Raw genomic sequence first — 19194 nt, forward strand, 5'->3', positions numbered from 1 at the left:
TGAGGAGCTTTGTGTGAATGGAACGGTGGTTGATCATGCGCACTGCCAGAGACCAGCTGAGCGCAGCACTTGGCAAGTGCAATTAAAAATAAATGGCGCGGCAATGTGCTTAATCAAGTAGCGCTCCATTCGAAGAGCCCTGGATCTCAGGATCAGTGGCTGTTATTGCGGTCGGAACCCCAGCGATTGGGATGTTATGCCTTATATCATGGATAGGGATTAGTGATGAGCAAGTATACTCGTTCCTCGGGTTTTCCCGAGCATGCTCGGGTGTCCTCCAAGTATTTTGGTGTGATCGGAGATTTAGTTTTTGACGACTCAGCTACATGATTTGCGGCTGCTAGACAGCCTGAATACATGTCGGGATTGCCTGTTTGTTAGGGAATTCCCACATGTATTCAGGCTGTCTATCAGCCACAAATCATGCAGCTGCGTCGTCAAAAACGAAATCTCCGATCACGCCAAAATACTCGGAGGACACCCGAGCAACGAGTATACTCGCTCATCACTAATAGGAATTAATGAAGACAAGGAGACTGGGTGATCAGCTGATCAAACCTTTATAATTCCCCCTGAAGGTGAAATGCGGCATTACACCATATCCATTCAAATCAATTTCCATCTATGTAAATATGGCCAGAGCTGGTCCACCAGAGTGGGAGAAACTGTCTGTCCTGGCTTATAAATAAGACTTCTAGCCTGAGGACCTAACAGGACTCATGGACAGGGTTATCAAAATTATTATCTTTTTTTACAAAAAGTGCAGATTTTTAAATGAAAAATCAGACCATTAGAAGACCACGTGAGCGAGGTGAGTAAGCAGCAGTGAAGCGTTGCAGCGGAAGCTCTCCGTTTGTCACTTCCTGTCATTCACACTTCTTGCAGCAGCTGTGGCACGTACGCACACATGCAAGTACACACAGAAAGACTTTCCATACGGTATTCTTGTCACAAAGTTTGTGCGCAGTGAACGTCTATGGCCAAATCAGCAGGACAAATGAAACATCCTATTAATAATAAGATTTAATAAAGTGCTTGACCTCTCAAGAAGTGCGACACCGGTCACCCACAGAACATCCAAATGTCTTTTTAAGCTAAGTCTATACAACAAGCTGGCTAATGCAGCAGCCATAAAACACTGGTGCCACTTGGTGCCATTTATTCCAACGTTCGGTTCAGGTACTAGAACTGTTCCTGAACTTGAACCCGAACCCCACTGAAAACAATGGGGACCTGAACTTTTGAGCTGGAAAATTCTCTCTCTTCAATGGACTTTCCTGGGAGCTCTAAACATTGCAACCAACGGAGAAGTCCGTTGTCATGTGGTTACCGCGACGGAGTGGAGCCAGAAGACCGCAGTGTCTTGTTGCTCCTACTGAGAAGAAGCACTTCTCCGTCTTACTAAACGTGTTTATTTCTTCTGACAGAACAGGAGTTAATCGGCCATGTTAGAAAGTTTAATGGAGTTTTAAGTTACCCCTTGTTTGTGTTGCCTTGTTGGTTGGGTTGGTGTACCAAGGTGCACAGTAGCGCCCCCTCTTCACTGGGTGGGGGAAGAGAACAGACAGAGGGCTAACTTAGGAGATAAGGCAAGGGCGGAGGCCCCAGCGTCTTAGCCATTTGAAGTATCCCGGAGAACAGGGAGAGCTAGGGCGCCACTTAGTGTTAGGGCCAGGAAAAGAGCCCCTGGTCCGGGTCACTTGACAGCTGTGTCGGTGTTTTACACCAGACACTAACTCAGGTTCAACCACCAAACTTTTAAATGTCGATCAGCAGAACTGGTCCCTTTTATGCCTTTACCGCCGCTATTATATCTTTGACCGCCACGCCATGCATTTCCTATGGCGTGGTTGCCGCTCAGCTTTTTACAGCAGCCCCTTACAGGATCAAGCAGTAGTCAAATATCCAACCTATGGCTCCATTTTTTAACTGGGAATACAAGTCCCCAAATGTGGGTCCGTCTTAGGCCTGTTTCACTTTTCAGTTATTTGACGTCAGTCCAAATCCGCCAGGTTGTGAGAAAAACGGATCCGTTAGCGTTGTGACACAAACGGATGCCACCGGATCCGTTTTTGGACGGATCCGCTTTAGCAGGTAGTGACCGAAATTTAAAGGAACGAGTCTGGGGAAAAAAAGGAGAGTGAGATAGAGAGAGAGAGATTTTTTTTCTTTGCACGGCTGTTCTGGAACGCTACTCAGGGGTTAAAAGCCCTGCTCCAGTGAATCTGCCAGGCATGCGCAATATAAATTAGTGGAAAAAACGTTGCAGAGTCCGTCCCATCCGCCCGGGAGACGCTAAAATTTTGACGGATCCGTCAAAAAACGGGTGGGACGGACGACCGTCGGTCAAGATTCGCCGCTAATGTAAGTCTATGGGGGAAAAAATGGATCCGCCCCTTTTTTGGCGGATCCGTTTTTTCGAAAATTGGCGGATTTTGACTGACATCAAAAAACGGAAGTGTGAAACAGGCCATAGCAGTCGGATCTCCACGATCAGCAAGTTGTCACCTATCCTATGGCGAGGTACCGTAACTTGCTTTCACCGGACAACACATTTAAAAACAACCTGCCTTCAATCCTTTATGTTCATCATAACGCCTCAATGCTGGAGCAACTTTTTTTGGGATTTCTATATTGTACCTCTGTTATTCCTCCTAGAAATTGACAGTTGAGTGGGGGGGGTGTCCCTGCACGCTTCGACATCCTCCTATCAGTGCTGACCGTGCAGACTGTAAGGACACGACTCTGTGGCAACAGCCATGTGTGAATTAACACACATTTCTAGGAGGAACAGCTCAATGCACAGTTTTAAATAAAGATGATCCAGAACTGTAACATTAAGGAATATGAGGATTTGCTAACAATGACGCATCAAGTGAGCTGAGTGGCCCCTTTATGTAACTTTAAAAACTTAACTTTTGGTTCTACAAAAATTGTTTTTGCACCCCTCACTATTGACCATGTTCTGGGCATCACATTGAAATATTTTTCCCTCCTTGGTCACCTGAGGAAACAGCAACGTGATAAGATGGCAATTTGAATGTGTAAAATATGATATGCAACCAGTTCAAAGTTCTGTTCTAGGCTTGTAAACTATGATCAAGAGGGGTGTGGGGAATATACACAGAATATTTATCCAGTTGATAACCCCTTGTGCACACATCCCCCTTCCCTGGCCCTAACTAACACATGCATAGAGCAGATCCCTATACCCAAAAATTGCTCATGACACATGCTTCCTGCAGGCCATCAATGACATTATTCATAAGTGTTGGGTAGAGCTTGTCCCCTTGAAGGGAAAGTATGCTATAACTGGTAGGCATCACTTGTTTATATTTGTTTTACAGCAAAATATGTGGATATTCACATTCCTGCTTTACATATTTTCTCTTTTAAAGGGAACCTGTTTTTTTTAAGTATTAGAACGGCTGTACAGGCGCTTGTCCCCTTATAAAAAAGATGCCTTTTGCGTAGAGATCCGATGAATCAGTCAAGAGAATTCTAGCATAGAAGCCATATGCAAATCACGCTGTAAGTGCACTGGGGGCGTGTCAATGCTGTAGGGAGAAGCTGTCACAGTGTACTGACACGCCCCCAGTGCACCTTTCTGCCTGATTTACATACGGCTTCTATACTAGATTTCTCAAGACTGACACATCAGATCTCTACAAAAAAAAGGTGTAATTTTTATAGGGGGGTGAACGCCTATACAGCCGTACCACTACTTTGATCTTTAACAACATGGTGACATTTGTTACTGTCTGTGCAGCCTCGTGGTACAACTCATCATCATCCTCATTCAAGTTGCACTCAGAAAGACCTGCAGCCCCTTCTTTAGGTTAATCGTATAGGATTTGGAGGGCATTCCAACAGTGATGTATCATTAATGTGTGGCAGATCACCAAGATCCATACCGATCATCAGAACAAGGCACCATGAGCTCCTCAACATTTCATGAAGCAGGCATTGGTAGCACTTTTTGGGTTCTGCAATTAAGGATCTAGAGAATGAGGTACAGGTCCTTAATTCTGCTGATGCTTGGGGTAAATTTTCCATCAAATCTATGGATAAGTTGACAATGAGGTCTGATCCCCTTGATTCCTACTGATCAGCAGCCCCATGGCACCCACACAGAAGGATCCATGTCCATGCAGCCGTGTCTGGTGCTACAGCTCAGACCCATCAACGCGTTGCCATGTGGAGTCTGTGAACCACTGCATATGTCTATGTTCTCATGGGCGTACTGCTACACATAACATAGTATACAGAGAGCGCAGCGTGCTCCACCGGATGTTGTGTGATGGATTCTAAACAGAAAGTCAGAGAGTCAACGAGAAAAGGAGAGGAAAGGGATCAGCTACAGAGACGCATATTTTACGTGTATACGAGAAGCGTCCATGAGTATAGACATTGAAATATGAGTAACAAACTGAAACACAACGAAGCTAAAAATGAACAAAAAATACAGATAATTCTTATTCTCAATTCATGTACTGTTTCCATCAGGGCTGTGGAGTCGGTAAGCCAAACCTGCGACTCCGACTCCTCAATTTCCCTTACACCGACTCCGACTCCGACTCCACAACTCCGACTTATATTGCTTATATTTAAGTGAAAAATTTATTGTAGTACAATGTGAGCATCAGACATTTAATCATTTTTATGATACAATAATCAAGATATTTAGATAGAACATAATATATATTTATTGGAATACAACTTTAGAACACAAAAAACTGTAATAAATTGTAAATATGTAATACACTATGTAATATCGAATATATATATATATTGTATGTATGTATATATATACACACATACAATATATAACACTATGTAATAAACTATGTAAGTGGCAAAAAACAGTTTTCAACAAAAACATACTAAATAACATTTGTGCAGTTTATGAATTTGTTCTAAGAAATAGAATTGCCTCCATCAGATCCTCCTTCATAGATGACCTCAAATCTGACCTAATAATTTTAAGGCCAGAGAACAACCTCTCTACACTAACTTGGGTTGGAGACAAAGCCGTAACCACATGGGCAACACCTCTAACAATTTCCGGGTATAAAGGAATTGCCTCATGCACAGTCAGTTTTGATGAACGGTTGAATTTTTCTATTTCTTTGAGAGCAAGTGAAACATTTTGCTGAAATATGGTCAATCTGCTTGCTATAGGAGACGGAGTGAAATCTTTTTCCTTGCGGCAACGCTTTGCCTGCTCCATGTCATCCAAATACTTGTCAAAGTCAAACGCCTCATCTGATGAGGATGAAGATACGGCAGCAGCAGCACTGGCAGGACCCAAGTCCTCTTGCGCCTGGCAGTCCTCCTGTAGGCCACTCATACTAACTGCTACCTCAGTCAGAGCTTCTTTTCCTTTAGTAAGCTGTTGATCATCAAGCAGTATACGATGACTTGGGTCCACATAAACAGCTGCCAGAAAAATTTCATTTTCCAATAGCTATGTTTCTCTCCGTTTCATTGAAGCAGAAATGCCATGTGTGATTAAACCTCCTCTTTGGGACAGGCAAAATAGCAAGTTCTTCCACTCCCTTATGAAAATGCCAGGAGTTAAATCCTCAACTTGCAATTTTTTAGTCACGGTAAATGGGTGATTAAGCAGTTCCTTCAATTCAGCCACCTGTGTCCATTAACCTTCATTTAGGGTTACCTGAAGGTTCGCCATATCTATAAGAAACGGTTACAGTTCAAGCAATCGCTCAATCATTAAATAAGTGCTGCCCCACCGAGTGGCTTGATCGACAATTGCCCCTTTCCCAGCACGTCCCTTCAAGATGGAATCAATTTTAGGGGTTCTGGCAGCAATAACCAATTTCCAATCAGATTTCCAGCATGTCTGTCTTGCAGACTATCTCTTATTGCCAGCTGCAGCATGTGCACAACACAGCGCATGTGATGAATATGAAAGTGTTCTGAAGCAGCTTCAACAAGATCATCTATTTCTAAAGTATAATTTTGCTGTTCTTCTGTTGTAATATCTATTTGCTCCTCAGTTCCATGAACAGCACTGTGGCCTTCCATCTCAAACACACTGAATCCTAAATTTTCTTCTAGCTGTTGTTCATTACTCTCATTCATCAGTTTAATTGTACTTATCATGTTTGAAGCATTGTCCGTTACAATAGCAAGAACCTGTTCTTGTGTGAATGTAGCCTTACATCAGGAATAGAACAGCCATTTATAGGACATTTCATAACTTTCCCAAATTCCTATGAAAAAATATTCAGCACATTCTGCATTGAACCACTGTACCCAATTTATTATATATTTTAGGAGTCGGAGTCGGTCCATTTTATACCGACTCCGACTCCACCAAAATGAGCTCCGACTCCACAACTCCGACTCCGACTCCACAGCCCTGGTTTCCATTCATGAACAGGTCATTAAAGGGAAGCTGTCAGCACATGCTTACATGTGGAAGTAGTGGTATAGCCGGATAGGCGCTTGTAAACTGATAGAAATGACACCTTTTGTGTAAAGAACAGATATTCAAGTTAGGAGAAATGTAGCATAGAAACTGTATGCAAATCAGGCAGGAAGTGCAAGGGGGCATGTCAGTGTACTGAGAAGCAGTAGTCTGAGTGTACAGACACGCCCTCACTACACTTCCAGACTGATTTTCCTATGGCTTCTCCACTAGATTTCTCCTGACAGGCCCATTGGATCGCTATATAAAAAATATCATTTTTATTGGGGGACAAGCGCCTTTGCAGTCATACCATATATAAAAAGTGTTGACAGACTTATTTTTCAAAGATAATACTGTAGGTAGAGCTTTCTAAATACTGCAGGTCCCAGGTTATGCCACAGTCCTATGCCGGGAGATCACTGCATGGAGCACATCAGTATTGTAATATTGAATTCTTACACAAATACTTACATATATGATATCTTACAGCACTAAACACTGTGTGAAGCACACGACACGTGCACACATATGGGAGACATGTCTTGTGGCTGTTAAGACAGCCGAAACACATGAAAAGATGACCTGTTTTTTAGGCCATCCCTGCATGTGTTGAGGCTGCTGAACAGCCATGAGACATTCCGATATTCCGTTGCGGGGACTCGAGGATATTATTCGAGCACGCCAAAGACACTCGGTTGGCACCAGAGCATGCTCAGATAACACCTTATTCCTGCACGATCGCTCATCACTAGTCTATAGATAGGCACTTGTCTCACCAAGCTTCATTACTGGAGACATCTTCAGATTGAGTTCCTATGATTACTCATGTAATAGCCCTATAAAACAAACCCTATAAACTGAAGTCAAGCCTATGTAAAAGCAGCCCTTCATGGATATTCTATTACCACCTACTGTATATGCTATTTTGGGGATTTTACAATATTGGCTTGCGGTCTATGGAATCTCTGTTAGACGTTTGTGTCAGCAATACAACTTCTAGTTAAACCTATAAAAAAAATAGTACAGAGCCTGAACCAAATATTATCATGTAACTGGTCCAAGGTGACTTAACGGCAGCTGTAACTGGGAACATACTGCGCCAAGTATGAATCATAGAAGAAGATCCAATTATAGTTTTCTTGCATACAAACCCCTTGGCTTACTGCTATAAATATGACCATTGTGAAAAATGTATGATTTCATGTAGGTATAGTAGTGCCACAGATCTCCATGGACATTTACAATTTGCCCACACTTCCACCAAGACTCCTAGCTTTTAAAATGCAATCCACTTCCTTAAAGTAGAATTCACCATGAGAGAAACAAGTATTTTAATTTTTCTTAAATGGTGATTGTACTTTCAAGAAACTTTTCTGAAGAAGCTGTACATGGGGAATAACATTACTTTTGCCATTTCATCAGCTTGTATCCTGCATTTTCACCAGTATTACTCTATGCAAGTTCTATCTCGTAATTTCTAATTGACTCTGAGATGGTGGGAAGAGACCATCTGCTATGATGTCTTCACACACAGCACACTGGGATGAATTCTTTCGCTTTATTCTTCAGTTAGAACAAAAAAAAAAAGAAACAGCAGAAGCATGGAGCAGTGTAGAGGTGAATCCAGGTCTGAGGAGAGGTCAAGGACTTGTTAGAAAGCTCAGCACTATCTTTCCGTCTCTCCCTCTGTTTTCTCACTCCTTCTCCCCGATCCCCTCTCAATAGAGTATGGATAGGAGGAGTAACTTGACTTCTCACTGTGCTGATAGTCCATCTTGTCTTGAGCAAGATGGAGTTGAGCCGCTTTTTTTCAGAGTAGATGGTGAGTTCAAGAGGCAGGAGAGAGTAGAAGAAGCTGCTCATAAGTGAGGTCATTTTAAGGAGATGTTTCTTATAATAGACAGTATCTCACAGAGCTAAATTTGAAAAATTACAAAGTCTCCAAAATTCCCTAATGCATCTGCAGGGTATTTTTGTTTGCTGCATCACTTTTCATAGATCAGTTCCTCAATAAGGTCTTGATGAAACTAGCAGCTTCGGCCTTTTTTTGTTTGCCGGAAAAGGATTCCTACATTTTCACTTCTTGCATCTGACGATTAATTAGAATAGGAATGGACAGACCCACAAACTGAATGCGGCTGCAATGCTCTCCAGAAGATGATCTGAAACTCCCAGGTGGTGAGAAAGAGGTGCAAGAATTTTCACAAATAGTCCCTAACCTGACACCTGATCTCTTCTCCTTGATTCACTCTGAAGTCTAGGATACATGGTGTCAGAGAGAGCAGTCTGTATTCTGCTGTTTGCATCTTGCAAATCCAGCATGAAGGGCACAAACCTATATCTGGTGGGTACTCTGCAGGGAACAGAAGGCAGAGTGGTCATGGACAATGTTGTCCACTTTGAACATCAGGTGGCACCACTGGCGGGTGGAACAGAGACAGAAGACCTGTGTGCAAAATTCTGCACAGGTCCTTAGGGGGCGCAATATTAGCCTTGCCCTAGACATTGGCAACCCATGCTGCGCCACTGGGCAGCACAAATGTTGGCACCATGGGTCATTCATATACACAGCTGGAAATAGCATAGAAGAATTACGCAGCCGTCGATAGGGTATCTAATATGCTTATATTACCGGCTGCGCTCAGTGAAAGAATCCTTTTTAATAAGCAGTTAGTATAAAAAAAATGTTTTTTATTCTTTATATCATTAGCAGAAAACCAAAACTGATTTATTTTGCAAGCATGGACGTCTGGCAGTATAGCACTTAGATGTTTACTTGCTCAGATCTTTTCTAACCCGTCACATGTATAAACCACCGTACCCTGACTCATTCACTCACATGTCATTCATTTCTGTCAACACAACGGTGACTTTGTCATACAGTAGCAATACCGCCGGTGACATACGAGATGTAGGATAGCAGCAGACGAAATCGCTTATACACGTAAGTGACGGGTGGCATGAAGACAAAAAAGAAATCCACAGGTCAGGGTACAACTTATGGATGAGACTTCATAGTTTATAGTGCAGTAGATGGTCGATAAACATTGCATGTGACAACCCTGGATTGCTTGGCATGCTGGGGTGTACTTAAAAAAGGGGCACTGTAGTAAAAATCTAAATGTTACATTCCTCCAGGTTCAGACAAACCAGCCTCCCCCCTTTCCTTGCACATAGAAGTTCAGTGTTTATTCACTAGCCCAAAATCCTATTCCTGGAAGAAAAGAAGGATGGCATGACTAATGTGCCAATGCTCCCTCCCTTGTTTACAAAATTTGCTGCATTTATAGAAGGAAAGTCCCTCACGTTCACATCATCCATGGAGGATAGGGGGCCAACCTAAGCTAAAACCCAAATCTTTACAACATTTAATATGTCTATGTTCTACAGTGTTGGCAAAGGCCCACCAGGAACTTTGATTCTCAGGGCCCACCGTTCAGCTACCTGACCCTAGTACTTGTGCTTCTATGTAATCTGAATTGGGCCAGCTTGTTTAATGAATGATGAGATTCTACCTTTTTCTGCAAATTGTGAATCAAGTGTAATAGCATTACTCATTAGCACTGTTCATAGGGGCGGCCTACCAGAGGATTCTCCTGTTCTCCAGTGGGCCAGTCCAAGCCTGATGTTATACATGTCTCTGATAGTAGGGTATGGTATGGACAAAACAAGTGCAAATATTTCTTGGATACCCTATTGCTAGGGAGGACAGTAAGAGTAGGGGCCAATGTGCAGGAAGAGAATATTGGCCCATTGCTCTTCAATGCCTCATCATATTACACCCCCACTGGTAATACCGAGTAAAAAAATCTTTATGTGCAATCAGAAGCTACTTTGAAGGTGGTAGTACCCCTACAAGTCTACTAGTGCAACTGTTCGAGTTCCGCGGCTCCATGTCTCTTGGCTGTTAGAGACGAAACGCATGCAGGGACTGCATGTTTGTTAGCCAATCCCTGCATGCTCAGATAACACCTTAACTCAACACGTTCGCTCATCACTAGTATAAACCCTTCTTGTAAACATCTTGATATGTTTTGTACTTCATGTAGAAGTAGACATCCTACAAAGGAAACCATCCAAAGTGCAAACTGCAGAGATACAGGAGTCCAAGGTCTGTAGGAACATAAGAAGCATCAAAAAGACGAAGGAACGGACATCAATCACATTTCCAAAAAATTATTGTTCTTTTATTCTGCTCTATCACCATGTTGTAGAGTGTATTTATAAAACGATTGTATCTTTTCTTTTGTTTTATAAACTTGTGGAAAGTTTTAGAATATTTTACAAACATCACACAAATGACACAAAGTAACAAACAACAAAGAATCTTCCTTTCGTAGGTGAAGATCCAAGAAGATCAGCAGGGGGTAATGATCAGGGTACGTTCACACGGCGTCACTTTTCATGTGGAAAAGAATCAATATGAATTTCCCCTGGAACCATCATCAGAAACCTAAGACTGACCCCCAAATTTCTGCCCTTGGTTTGCATTTTGAACTGCTGTGGGTCAGCATGCCGAGTAGCCGCATTTCTTGGGGCTGACCCGTCTATAGTCATCCATTGTGGTTTCCATGGGTAAAAGACTTTTAAAGAATATTCAAATTTGCAGAAGAAAAGTTTGCATTAATATGAATGGCAATAAAGAATTCCCACATAAAAAAATATATAATAACAAAAGATGGTCTGTGGGTGTATTTCAAATGGATTTCGGTGCAGAATACGCTCCAAACCCAGAACGAAAAGAACTCAGAGGGAATATACCCTAATGCCGGGGGTCACACTTGCATGTACAATGCGAAAAACTCGCACGAGTCTCTCTCATCAATACCCGACACTGCCGCTGGCACTCGGGAAAGGAGCGTTCGGCTGCATAGAAAGACATGAAGCCGCACACTCTGGTCCTGAGTTCCTGGTATTGATGCGAGGGACTCGCACGAGTTTCTCACATTGCACTCGCAAGTGTGACCCCGGCCTAAAAGTAGAAGCCAGAATAGCCCAAAGTATGTGCAATTGCTCTTAATGGGGTTGTCATATAAAGATATCCCCCGTCCATATGACAGTCATGGAGGAGAATCTCCCTCTATAAGCAAGAGTGGTCTGCAACAGTGTAAGGCCAGGAGCTCCTATATAACCGCTCCATCACTACCCATCCTTCTTTTTCACCATTTTACTGCTATATGAGTGAGCGAAAGTGAAAAAAACGCAATGTGTCAATCCTAACAACGATGAATGTGAGAAATCACATTGCAAACTATGGGATCTGTTCTCACATCAGATTCCCTCTGGCGTTTCATGGACACATTGGAGAGAGGGAAAAAAGCCACATGGCCGGATATATGAAAACCCAGCTTAAGGGCGTGTTACCGGTTTTACATGATCACCTATTTATACGGTTGCGTGCCCACGATCAGGAAAAATACCGTTTGGACGCAGCGTATTTTCACTCTGTCCAAAACACTGCATTCTACATTACATACAGAGTGGATGGGATTCATAGAAATCCCATGTCCACTGTGCTTCGTTTTAGCACTGCGTAAACTCACCTGCGGCGCAGGTAGCGGAGACGATAGTCTACTCTCCGTACTTTCCCTGAATAGATTGTCATTAGGTGCGGTAAATCCGCATAGTTCTAAAAGAAAAGTACATAATGTAGAACACAGAGTTTAGACGAGGCGAAAATACAGTGCGTCAAAAACGCTACTGTTCCTGATCGTGGGAACGTTCCCTATATGGCTAGATAAGGTTTCCCTCCGAAACGATAGCTAATAAAACGTCATCTCAGTTCTCTAATAGATAGAATAATTGGACAGAAGCTCTAGAGATTATTCTGGAATTGTAGAAGACTTTAGAAAAGATTGGTGTAACTTGTTGGGAGATCCTTGGAATAAATCTCAAAAGTTATTAGATTGAGCTTCATCTCATCTTGTGGCGTCCATGGGAAGACCCAACTCATTGACAAAGACATCTGTGCTTCAACAGAGAAGCGGAAGAAGACAACATGGGTGGAGAAGGATGGAAGCAATTATTGAAGTCATGAAGAAGCCAATGCAAAACCTGAAGACCCTCCCAGAAGACAAGAAAGACTTATTTTATGGCTGTCAGGTTTCCAACACAATGGCCCTTATTGTATTCCACCATGACTTAGATACCTACAAGATCTGCGGTCACCTACCCGGTTCCAACGCCTACTATTCATCTAATTAATGGAAATATTTCCACTACATAAATTAGCATTTTGCACAATCTGACCATACCCATGCTGTAAATACATATATCGTGATCATGAGACGGGTCAGGATAGGGGCTCTACGGAGAATAATAATCCTCACGTAATACGGATTCATAGGGTATATTCTAATGAAGGCTTGTATATCACAATGAACTTTGGAGCGAATACCATCAGATTGTTTTGTCTGCGGTCCCGTCTGACCTCGACCATTGTGATGCGAGCCTGGTATTTTACAGATAGTCCAAGAACACAGCAGCCAGCTCCTGGCGCAGTCAGAAATCACATACAGCTGCAGACACAGGACAGATGCACAATGCGCCGTAGTCCAGGGCAGTTAGTGCAGAGCACTTAAAGGTGCGTAATAAAGTCTACCGCTTTGGAAAAATTTTATTATGCATAACGACGGTAGGAAAAAAAAATCGGATCATTATTTTTCAACCAAAACTCAAAAAACTGCAAACCCATGCAAATGAGATGACCATTATCACGGGCACAGAAGCAACGTGGTCTAATATATTGATGGCTGGCAAATTGGTCATTCTGTAATCCCCGCTCTTCCGTTGACATAGCATGCTCTACATGGTTATGTATTCAGGAAACGCTTACACTTCTCTGCCTAACCACAGCCTCTGTCATAATACAAGTTCCCCATAAACCTTCTACCCTAATCCGCTTTAACCCCTTAACGCCTCCCCAACAAAGACTCTCTTTCTTTCAGCCCTTCTTACCTTTAAACTGACTTTCATAGTCTGCAGTTCTGTCCTTCCTTGGCTTCCCAAGAGATGCCATCTCTTTTCCTCAGTACCTGGCACTCACTGGCTCTGCTGTCATATCACTGCCAGTGCCTCCACCTCCTATCCATGAGCTCAGATTCAGCAAGAAAAAAAAGACCCCCCCAAAAAACGATGTTTCACTAGCAGTCCCTGATGAATGGAGTTGTCCAGAGTCCTGGGGAAGGGAAGGTTGTGTGACCTTAGACACTACACAGCAGCTTCAGATCACAGTGCAAAGGACTCTGCACCTTCATGCTGTGCCAGGAGGTGCCAGGGCGAGGTGATGTGCTGACAGTGTGCAGTGCAATGCGTGCAGCTGGCAGGAGGATAACTGGGTGCAGGAAGTGCCCTGGCACAGAGGTGCAGTGCTGTGGGCTGCAGCCAGGGTCCAGTGCTGCCAGTGTCCTCTGCATTGAGAGCAGTGCACAGAGCTGAGCACACAGGCGCCGCCTCCCTCCTCCTCCTCCTCTTCTTCAGCTGTCTCTGTGTGATCACAGATTGATGTCTGTCTCTATATCTGTGTGTCTCCAGCTGTCTCTAGGACGACATCCTCCTCCTGCTATATATGTGTCAGTGTGCTCTACCTGCTGCCTGTCTCCTGATCTGTATGCACTGCTCCTCTCTGCAGCCTCCTCCCTTCTATTCATGTCTATAATGATTTATTAATGAAGCAAGGCCAGCAATGTACAGATGCAGGAGGAGTCACACACACATATATATGCATAGTATATATGCATGCCCCTATACATGTGCATTGTCTGATGTGCCAGCTCTGCCCCCTCCTCCTGGGTCAGCAGCATCTTATTCACAGTCAGTGTGATCTTCTTCATCACAGTCACACTTCCCCATGTGTGGACCAATCAGACCTGGAGAATTGTGGGCTGATCATCTGTAGCTTGGATGGCACTGTGCATGCTGCAGCTCACTGGGAGACAGGGCATTGTGGGCTCCTCATAGACAATGAATAGATTTCCATCTGACCCTAGATCTCTCACCATGCTTCCTATGCATGTCATTCATTGTCCTGTCTAACACTTCCTATATGTGGTTTTCTTTGTCTTACAGGACTTTGTTACTCACATAAGAAATATGTCAACCTCGGGATCACATCTCATTTGTTGTTCTGATGAGCCAAGAATGAACTATGCACTTGAATGCAATACCAGAAACAGCCTATAGAGATGAGTGGCGCTGTTTCCTGTATAATGAATGCATGCTTTTGCAATTTCATACACCCCATTTAAGATTTGGGGCTGATCTGCATTGCATTAATTCAGCCTCTATACATGTCAGATCTCTCAAGAAGCCTAAATCTACATACAGGCACAACCAAAATATGAGGCCGATATAGGGCATTGTTGACACCGGTCTTGAAGAGGAGATCAAATCTGAACAGCAGCCCATCAGGAATCAGGAGCGCTGTACAAGTGGCCTTCGCCTCACCACAAATCATACTCCAGGCCCTGCTGGAGTAAGATTTTTGGCGTAGAAAATGCCGCCACTTGTCATTATTTTGTTGAAGCTGTGTGAAAATGGCGTGAGAAAGAAAAAAGTCCCATCATTTTAACGCTGACTCAAGTTCTGTCAATATCATGAAACTTTTCAAAGCTTTTTAAGCCCGTATACCGGCATAAAAACTTTCATGAATCAGGCCCATAATCTATAGGTGCTACATTCTTGTAAAATAGCAAAAACGTAAATTAAAAAGATCATGAGCTATATAAATAATAGCAATGGACCCAAGTGGGTATAATAAAAAAAAATAAGCTTCAATGCAAAGGACAAAGAAACAACACAAATGGTTAAAAACATAAAGCACCATTGCCCTATACACTGGCTCACTATGATAACTGGCCAGAATTCCCCCCTACCTCCTGTATATAAAGATCCCTGACCAATGCAAAAAATTATAGAAGTACTACACAGCATAAATGGCAATTCTCTAGTGTAACAAAGGCTTAAAAATCAACCAAGAATAATACAAAAGCCAACATCAAGCAATAAAGTGTGTTACTGTAAGGGATTGGAATGGAACACCCCTTTAATGTCTTCCCTCCCTTTAAGAGTTCCTATGTACAGTCGTTATTAATGTAAATATTTATTGTTTCGGTACTGCTACACGGCTGTGTATTTGGTACTGCCACGATTATGTGTTACCAAACTGTAAAATATTATGCTTTGATGTGACCTTATCTTATGTTGTATTGTATGTCATATAATAACGTGTAGATTAGGGTAAGTCAGTGTATCCTTCAGGTTCAATAGCGGAGGACACTTGTAGTATATAGTATTCATAGACTTGGTAGTATTGGAACGGGCCACTAGATGGGGGCAAACTAGTGGGTCCTTGATAGGTATAGTTGATAGATAGTTCATTAAGGGTTAACTGTAGGAGGAGCTGCTGTGGGTTAAGCTAGTATAGGTTGTAGGAATTAGAAGGGAGAGCACGCCCGACAGGTCCACAAGGGCTCTAAGCCCAGGACGCCACAGCAGTTACACAATGTTGATTAGAAGCAGAAAAGCACGGGCACAGTCAGGCGGGTGCTAAATAAGATCGGAGCACCCGGGGAAGTACAGTCCACGTCAGCAGAAGGAACGAAGAAGGAAGCGTGGTCCAAAAGTCGTGCAGGGCGCAGAATGTTCATGATGTGGCAGATTCTCAATAGGGTTGAAGCCTGTAAGTCAGAGGTGAAGCGGATGAGCGGGATCCCCTAAGTCCTGAGGTCCTACAGTAGTGAAGCTGCGGTGCCGCCAAAGGCGCTACTACCCCGTAGTGTACGTGAGGGCGAAGAAAGTCAGAAAGGGAAAGTGCAGGAGGAATGCTGTGTGGACTGTGATGTAACTGATGTGTCCAGGACCGTTGAAGAAGTAAAAGCCTTAGCTTTGCATCAGAACCAATATCTGTGTTCGTTATTTCATCTATATGCACTGGAAGTAAGTGTACAGGAGTCGGGTCACACCGCAGTGGAATCCCTGACCGTGGACCAGCAATCAGAACAGGTACGCCGGTAGATGCTGAAGATATTCCTGTGGTAGGAGGACGTGACTCCAGAGCCCCGGTGTCCTCGGCTGCGACTACCATCCTGCCCTCCTCTTATATTACTGCAAGAAATAAATACTGTATAAGACCACAAAGACGCTTGGAGAAAGTGGGGTTCTGTATGTACCCTTGTGTGTCGCCAGGTCCAGTGACGTAACTTCAACCATATGGGTGCCAATTAATGATGAGCGAACGTGCACAGATAAGGTGTTACCCAAGCACGTTTGTGTCGTAATCGGGTATTTTTGGCGTGCTTGAAAAAGAATGTTCTAGTCTCCACGGCTGTTCGACAGCCACAACAGATGCAGGGATTGCCTGTTTGTTAAGCTGTCGAACAGCCGTGAGATATGCAGCCGCAGCAGCATTTTTTTCAAGCACGCCGAAAATGCTCGATTAAGAAACAGGTGTGCTCGGATAACACCTTATCCGAGCACGCTCGCTCATCACCATTGCTAAAGCAAAATCTCCAAAAGGGCCCCCAACTATCACAAATCTTGGTCTTCTCATTTGGGCCAAAGGGACTTTTTGGGCCCTCCTAGCTCCCGCAACCAACCCTGTACGCATTATAGTCACTTTCCTGGCCACATCACATGTAGATTCCTCAGGTGGAAGCTTAGATCCAGGGCTATAGTGTCTGTGAATACAGTGAGGGCACTGTCAGCAACACTATTATGGGGACGCTGTAAATACAGTGGGGAAAAAAAGTATTTAGTCAGTCAGCAATAGTGCAAGTTCCACCACTTAAAAAGATGAGAGGCGTCTGTAATTTACATCATAGGTAGACCTCAACTATGGGAGACAAACTGAGAAAAAAAAATCCAGAAAATCACATTGTCTGTTTTTTTTTCATTTTATTTGCATATTATGGTGGAAAATAAGTATTTGGTCAGAAACAAAATTTCATCTCAATACTTTGTGATATATCCTTTGTTGGCAATGACAGAGGTCAAACGTTTTCTGTAAGTCTTCACAAGGTTGCCACACACTGTTGTTGGTATGTTGGCCCATTCCTCCATGCAGATCTCCTCTAGAGCAGTGATGTTTTTGGCTTTTCGCTTGGCAACACGGACTTTCAACTCCCTCCAAAGGTTTTCTATAGGGTTGAGATCTGGAGACTGGCTAGGCCACTCCAGGACCTTGAAATGCTTCTTACGAAGCCACTCCTTCGTTGCCCTGGCATTGTGCTTTGGATCATTGTCATGTTGAAAGACCCAGCCACGTTTCATCTTCAATGCCCTTGCTGATGGAAGGAGGTTTGCACTCAAAATCTCACGATACATGGCCCCATTCATTCTTTCATGTACCCGGATCAGTCATCCTGGCCCCTTTGCAGAGAAACAGCCCCAAAGCATGATGTTTCCACCACCATGCTTTACAGTAGGTATGGTGTTTGATGGATGCAACTCAGTATTCTTTTTCCTCCAAACACGACAAGTTGTGTTTCTACCAAACAGTTCCAGTTTGGTTTCATCAGACCATAGGACATTCTCCCAAAACTCCTCTGGATCATCCAAATGCTCTCTAGCAAACTTCAGGCGGGCCCGGACATGTACAGGCTTAAGCAGTGAGACACGTCTGGCACTGCAGGATCTGAGTCCATGGTGGCGTAGTGTGTTACTTATGGTAGGCCTTGTTACATTGGTCCCAGCTCTCTGCAGTTCATTCACTAGGTCCCCCCGCGTGGTTCTGGGATTTTTGCTCACCGTTCTTGTGATCATTCTGACCCCACGGGGTGGGATTTTGCGTGGAGCACCAGATCGAGGGAGATTATCAGTGGTCTTGTATGTCTTCCATTTTCTAATTATTGCTCCCACAGTTGATTTCTTCACTCCAAGCTGGTTGGCTATTGCAGATTCAGTCTTCCCAGCCTGGTGCAGGGCTACAATTTTGTTTCTGGTGTCCTTTGACAGCTCTTTGGTCTTCACCATAGTGGAGTTTGGAGTCAGACTGTTTGAGGGTGTGCACAGGTGTCTTTTTATACTGATAACAAGTTTAAACAGGTGCCATTACTACAGGTAATGAGTGGAGGAAAGAGGAGACTCCTAAAGAAGAAGTTACAGGTCTGTGAGAGCCAGAAATCTTGATTGCTTGTTTATGACCAAATACTTATTTTCCACCATAATATGCAAATAAAATAAAAAAAAACAGACAATGTGATTTTCTGGATTTTTTTTTCCTCAGTTTGTCTCCCATAGTTGAGGTCTACCTATGATGTAAATTACAGACGCCTCTCATCTTTTTAAGTGGTGGAACTTGCACTATTGCTGACTGACTAAATACTTTTTTTCCCCACTGTACATGACCATTTTTCACTACTCCAAAAGTTTTGCGGCACAATACTATACTACATGTGGTTCACATTCCATTTTGTCTGATTGTTGAAACCAGGATGTCCCTTTAAACCTTCATAACAAGGTGATTTTCCGTTTTTGTGCTTTAGTTACAGGTGCTTCTCACAAAATTAGAATTTCATCAAAAAGTTAATTTATTTTAGTTCTTCAATACAAAAAGTGAAACTCATATTATATAGAGGCATTACAAACAGAGTGATCTATTTCAAGTGTTTATATCTGTTAATGTTGATGATTATGGTTTACAGCCAATGAAAACCCAAAAGTCATTATCTCAGTAAAATAGAATACTTTATAACAACAGCTTGAAAAAATGATTTTAAAATCCAAAATGTTGTTCTACTGATATGTACAGTGGGGCAAAA

General features: G+C 43.0%; 1 protein-coding gene across 5 annotated transcripts in view; it reads right to left on the minus strand.

Moving 5' to 3' along the window:
- Window positions 1-14016, minus strand: part of ARHGAP4 (Rho GTPase activating protein 4) — a 144166-nt gene extending 130150 nt beyond the window's left edge. For 2 of the 5 annotated variants that reach the window (XR_012235005.1, XM_073590779.1), the window contains exon 1: window positions 13394-14015. Coding sequence is in view for 3 of the 5 variants with exons in the window: in XM_073590779.1 (XP_073446880.1) it covers window positions 13394-13454 (61 nt within the window). In the remaining 2 variants the exon portion in view is untranslated. Of the gene's footprint in view, window positions 1-13393 lie in introns of all 5 variants that reach the window. The other 3 variants (XR_012235006.1, XM_073590780.1, XM_073590781.1) reach the window with 3 other exon arrangements.
- Window positions 14017-19194: the final 5178 nt, after the last annotated feature.

This window comes from Dendrobates tinctorius, unplaced genomic scaffold (genome assembly GCF_039654945.1).
Source record: "Dendrobates tinctorius isolate UK_male_01 unplaced genomic scaffold, ASM3965494v1 ptg000120l, whole genome shotgun sequence".
Classification (NCBI taxonomy): Eukaryota; Metazoa; Chordata; class Amphibia; order Anura; family Dendrobatidae; genus Dendrobates; species Dendrobates tinctorius.